General features: G+C 42.4%; 1 protein-coding gene across 1 annotated transcript in view; it reads left to right on the top strand.

Annotated features, from left to right (window-relative positions):
• MCU (mitochondrial calcium uniporter) overlaps positions 1-4716 on the top strand; it is a gene marked incomplete at its 5' end in the record, with an annotated part of 14603 nt that extends 9887 nt beyond the window's left edge. Inside the window, 4 exon segments of the mRNA XM_010189477.1 lie at positions 1-97; positions 564-767; positions 2892-3008; positions 4190-4716. The exon segment at positions 1-97 is cut by the window's left edge and continues 11 nt beyond it. Coding sequence (XP_010187779.1) covers positions 1-97; positions 564-767; positions 2892-3008; positions 4190-4267 — 496 coding nt within the window.
• Positions 4717-6097: the final 1381 nt, after the last annotated feature.

The following is a 6097-nucleotide window of genomic DNA, read 5'->3' as shown; positions in this document are numbered from 1 at the left end:
CACTGCCTTGTGCATCGAGGAGCACCAGCTGAACAAAGAGAAGGAGCTGATAGGGAGACTAGAGGAGTTGAAGGAGCAGCTAGCACCATTAGAAAAAGTGAGAAGTTTCTCATTACATTTTACTTATCCTCCAAATACAGCCTTAATTCATTTCAAGATTTTAATTAGGTCCCTGGCATGCTTCAAATAGTTTTAAGACCACTGAAGCAGAAGATGTATTAAGTGTATACTAAACTATGTCTGTTTCTGTGGAGGTATTTTGTTTCCTTGCTTTAAGTAATTGGATATTAACTTGACAGTAAATAAAGACTGGAGCTAATGCAACAGAACATCTCGGAACATAGAGAAATAAGCAAGGTATCCAGAGCATGCTCAGAGTAAAATATGGACAATGGCAAGATACTGATAGAAAAGAATTTGTTTGCATAACCTAGATTCAAATTATATGTCTCAAACCACTTATGATTTTATATAAATAGAAGATGTTATTTTTACATTATATCTTAATTCTATTCATGTCATTATTTCTGGGAGTATAAGGCATGTACTTCTATCTTCTGCAGGTAAGGATGGAGCTCAGCAGGAAAGCAGAGAAGAGGACAACCTTAGTGTTGTGGGGAGGCCTGGCCTACATGGCCACTCAGTTTGGGATTCTGGCCCGCCTCACCTGGTGGGAATATTCTTGGGACATTATGGAACCAGTCACCTATTTCATCACCTATGGTAGTGCCATGGCAATGTATGCTTATTTCGTAATGACTCGCCAGGTAGGACTTGTGCTGGTGTTGACAATTCAGTAGAAGGCTTGCTTTGAGCTCTGATCCTTAGAAAAACAGGAAAATTGTGCCTATTAGAAGTTACTTTGCCCTTTCTGTATCTTGTCAGAATCTAGATGTTGCTTAATTTAATTTGTGCTGCCCAGGACGGTGGTGTATGGTTGTGGGGATTTCTGGATGGTGGTCATTGCTGATTTCCTGCTTGGCTTACCATAAATGCTTATTTATGTTCTGTGAATGACTGCTTTGGCTATACAGGTTCATCTACTGACAGGTATTGGCTTCTACACACACACACCCCCACAACACATGTTGTCTTGCACAAGAGGCCTCCAAGTGCTGCAGTTTATCAGCCCAAATAAGCTATGGGTCCATGAGGTACCTTCTGAGTTTCAAGGAAGAACACATCTCTAGTATGAGATGCTGGCCTTTTCAGAGAGACAAAGGTTCAAGGGATCCCATTGAAAATGTTTTTGTTTAGGTGTTTCGTGGATCTGGCCTCCCATCCAGATGAAAAATCCTTCTCTGGATCCTTGTAGTTGTGAGAGACTCTGTGGATTTCTAGTACGTGGTTTGTCTCGTCACTCCTATCTAAACTTCATAATCCTAGCTAAAAAATGAGGAGGGAGGGTCCAGAGAGTCTCTGCTGTCCCAGGATGATTAGAACAGATGCAGGTGTTCCAGTGTGGTGTCCAAGAGGTCTGTCAGCTGCATCATTTCAGGGGCTGGGAACAGTGTGCTGCAACAGGTTTTTTGCCCAGTGTGGTTCGAACTTCTGCCGTGTTTAAACTCAGATTTGATGTTTTGATCATCATTTGTCTGGCTTTTGCCAGCCAGACCTTAAAAATCTGTGTTTCAGGGATAGTGTGACTCTGAATGCAGCTTTTCTTCACCTGACAGCCTTGATCATTGGGTGCACACGAGACACAGAGGCTGATTTTTTTCAGTGCTAGGGAGGGTTAACTTCAGCAGGCAGACCTGTGCTTTGTAGAGGCTATGTGGGATTTGGTGCGCACAGCTCTGCTGCTCTGAGTTATCAGCACGCTCTAAAAAGCTGTGATTTCTTGCAGTGGAGTATCCCTGACAAAAGCTGTGGTATTGGGTTCTTGTTCTCTTGCATAGCTTGGTCGAGAGATGAACTCATGAGCAACTACTGTTGCTTTAATTAGCCATTGCAGCGTTATGACCTTCAGAAAAAGAGAGTAGGGGCCATTTTACGAAAGCTTATTTTGATATTTATAGCTTTTTTTTTCTCCCTTTTTTCCCTCCTCACAAACTTGTCGGTATTGGAACCCTGAAATGTGGTGTTTGTTGTTATCTCTGCATGGCAGGATTCACAGGTTCAGGACAGGAGGAGGGTGATGGTAACTCACTGCTGGAGTGTAACACACTAGCAGAGAAGCAAGTGATTGACCTGGCTTGGGTCTGGCTGGGATGGAGTTAATGTTCTTCATAACAGCTGGTCTAGTGCTGTGTTTTGGACTTGTGACCAGAACAGTCTTGATCACACACCAGTGGTTTTGCTATTGCTGAACAGTGCCTGCACAGCATCAAGGCCCTCTCTATTTCTCATTGCTTCACCCACTCCCCCCAGGAATATGCTGCAGGTGCATGAGGTGCTGCAAGAGGACACAGCTAAGACAGCTGACCTGAACTTATCAAAGAGATTTTCTGTGCTGTATTAAGTCACGCTCGGCAATAAATAGAGATGGAGGGAGTTTGTCCAAAGTAGCTGTGACTTGGAGACTGGCTGAGCATTGGTCTGCTGGTGGGAGGTGGTGAGTGATTGCTTTTGCATCACTCATGGTTTGCTTTTGGTTTTTTTCTTTATTAAGCTGTCTTTATCTCAGCTCTTAAGTTTTTCTTGGTTTTTGGCCTTTGGGTTCTCTTCCCCCATCCATCTGTGGGGGGCATGAGTGACTGGGTGAGGGCTTAGCTGACTGGGGTCACCCCACCACACTGGGTGAGCTTAGACAACGCTGTCTGTTCTTGTGTCTTCACTGACAGAAACTGGTCATCCTCCCAAAACACACCTGATACTTACTGTGCTAATGGTACCCTGTGTTCTGTCCTGTTGTGGCTTTATTCCTATCTTCTCTCCTTTTTTGTTTTTAGGAATATGTTTATCCAGATGCCAGAGACCGACAGTACTTATTATTTTTCCATAAAGGAGCCAAAAAGACACGATTTGATCTAGAGAAATACAATCAACTCAAGGATGCAATTGCTCAGGTAACAAGAATTTTTCCAGAAATAAGACAAAGAAATTACTGCTTGCTCGTTCTTAGCTGCTATTAATAGATGCACCTCAAACACGAATGAATGTATCTTAAGTTTTCAGCCCATTTTCTTGTCACAGTCCCAGTGCAATCACCAAATTGGCTTTGAGATGCCTAGGAATAGAACTGCTGGATGTGTAAATCAACACGAAATGGTTGCCTGTATCTATCTGTAAGAGCCTTTTAGAAACTGCTGGCAAATCTTGAGTTGCTTCAGGCATTTCATGCCTCAGAGGAGCCTAATTCAAGATTTCCCTTCTTCTCAGCTCCTACGCACCAGATGGATTTAGTGAGGAATGAAGACTTGTATCCATTCAGTTCATGTCTTCCTGACATAGCACTTCAGTGCACTGGGCTGCAGTCCTCGAAAATAATGCTCAAAAAATTTAGGTGTACTGTTAGAGGCAGTGGAGGCAGATCCTCATATTCTGGAGACAGACACTTGGTAGACTGCGCGCGTTGTGGGGTCTGTTCAACAAAAGACTCGGGTAGACGTCCTTCTTTGTGTTTCTGTGAGCCTTTCTACAGAAGGATGACATGAGCAGAAAAAAACAGAGCTACCACATTCTTTTTCACTGCTTCATATCACTCTGTTTATTCCCAGGCTCTGGAAGTGACAGTGTAGGATATCCAGGGCAAGATGTGTTCTCCCCCTGCCTTGGAGAAGGAACTGCACAAGGAGTAGAGGGAAGTTGGGCTAGGCAGTCTTAGTTCCATGAGAAAACCCAGAAAGACCTCTGGGTTTTCTCATGCTGTGTTGAGTATTGATACCCTTGGGTGGCTGTATTTTTATGGAGCTTTTCTTCTAGAATCAACCATTTCCATTCATCTTGTAGTTTGTTGGTGTGTTTGTGTGGTGTTTTGTTTTCAAGTTCCAGTGAGTTTATGGGGGTGAAGCCTTTCCTACCATATTTTAAGTGGCTGTATGTGGACAAGTTCAGAGAAGTACAGAGCAAATGTCTTTCAGTATGCTTTTCAGATATAAGCTTGTAACTTTGTTTTATTTTTTGAACACTTCCCTTCTGGACAAGGAACACAAGAAAATATGGAAAAGCTTTCCATTCTGTAAAGGGGAATGTTATTGGGGAAGGTGTATTGGGAGCTTGCTCTTTATAATGTGTCTTTTACTTTTAGGCAGAATTGGACCTTAAGAGGCTTCGAGACCCACTGCAGGTTCACCTGCCCATCCAGCAAATTGATGAAAAGGACTGATCAGCAAAGAAGCTCTGAGCCCCGGCAAAAAACCTGTTCATAGCTCTTGCCTTTTTAATTAAAGCATTGCAGGTGGAAGCTGGGAGGTAGTGTGGGGGTGGAGGGTTTTTACCTTTAATCAAGACGAAGGACTGTAGGGGGGGAATCTCTTAAATCTGAAGATTGGACACTGTGGAATGTGAGTTCTGAAAAGGGCTTGGCAAATAGTCACATTTAAAAAGTGTCTGAATGGCAGTTGTGTACAAATACAGGTTTGGGGGGGGTGGTTCATGAAAAGAATGTAATGAAGAATGTAATGCTGGGGTGTAGGGGTGTCTTCTTCCAGCTTTGCAGGGTCTGCCTCTTGATAAGACACCAGCAGCCTGCTCAGCTTTTTAAATTTTCCTTTACCTGATTCAGATCTCTCTTTCTCTCTCTTAAAAAAGGAGAATTAGAAAAAAAAAAAACAAACCACCAAAACAAAACCCAACAAAGAATCCAAGCCACCTGGAGCTATGGCTGGTGATCAGAACTTGCGCCCCATCGCCATTAACACGCACACTTCTGATCAGACCCGGTCTCTTTTATAAAAGTTACTACAAGACTGCTTTCTACTGGAAAACCGTGAGCTTCCCCTTCCCAGCCCACCCCGTGTGCTCCACTGACTTCCTCCTTTGCTTATTTGTAGCACAGATTGGTTGTAGCCAAGTGAGAGAAGGAACGAGTTTTCTTCTGGACATTTGATAATTGATATTTTGGATTATTCCATAATAAATAGATAAACTTTGTGTCCCAATGCCCTTGAGCTCTTTCTAGAAATCAATGGCAGCATTGCATGAGAGGTTTTTTATATTCAGTCTTAAGGGAGGGAGTTTCCCCTCTTCCTACCCCAAATCTGATAGCCACCTGGACTATGAAATTATGAAGGCTTAAAGGATTATGAAACTGTTGCAGAATCCCGACTTCTGCTTTTAAATGAACAGTTTTGGAACATAGAATAATTAAACTTGGTATTTGACTGCTTGTGTCATGGGATAAAAGGTCTCATATATGGTCAAAGCATTTTTCTTGCCCAGAGGCTTTTTGAAAGCCCGAGGCTCTTACACTGCAAGGCACAGAACTACTTCAGTTCTTTAGCACTTTCCCCTACTTGAGTAGCTTTAAATGAACTTTGCGCCCACAGGTCAGAGTTTCTTAGAAGTGGCTAATGACATCTCTTGTTCTTTACTAAAAGAAATAGAGGAAGGAAAGTCAACCCATTGCCCTCTCTTCTAGCCAAGGCTGGCTGAGTTCTAAGCAGATAAAACAACTCCTCATTCAAAGCGGGTCAGTCTGTTTTAGCATCCTGCTGATAAATACTGTGGAGACAGGATGAAGGTTGGAGAAGGGCATTAAGCTTTATAAATGGAAAAACTGGCTGCTTTTTTTTTGATGTTTCACTACTACTCCTCACTGTGTCATGGAAAGAGGCTTCTGTTTTTGGGGGAAACCATGTTTTAAAAAACAAAAAAAAAAGGAAAGAAAAATAAATCAGTATTAACTAGACGCCAGGTGCCTTGCAGATGTGGAAACACAGCTGGGATTGCTGCCTCTTCTCACTCAATGGCATGTTGGACCGAATGGGTGCATGTTTCCAGTTTTTTTTCCCCTTCCCTTTTTCCTCTGTCTTTCAATTTAATTACATTGTGTGATTTATTTTTTATCTGTTTTATCCTGTTTGTGTGGTGAGTTTTAAAGGGAAAAAATGAACACGATCCTGTAGCTGAATCCGTGTTGTGTGTTTGGGATGAGGGAGGGAGCATGGAGAAAAGTCCTTCTTTAAAAAAAACAAAAACAAAAACCTAAACATGT

This window comes from Mesitornis unicolor, unplaced genomic scaffold (assembly GCF_000695765.1).
Source record: "Mesitornis unicolor isolate BGI_N332 unplaced genomic scaffold, ASM69576v1 scaffold9250, whole genome shotgun sequence".
Classification (NCBI taxonomy): Eukaryota; Metazoa; Chordata; class Aves; order Mesitornithiformes; family Mesitornithidae; genus Mesitornis; species Mesitornis unicolor.
This window is presented reverse-complemented; position numbering and strand designations above follow the sequence as displayed.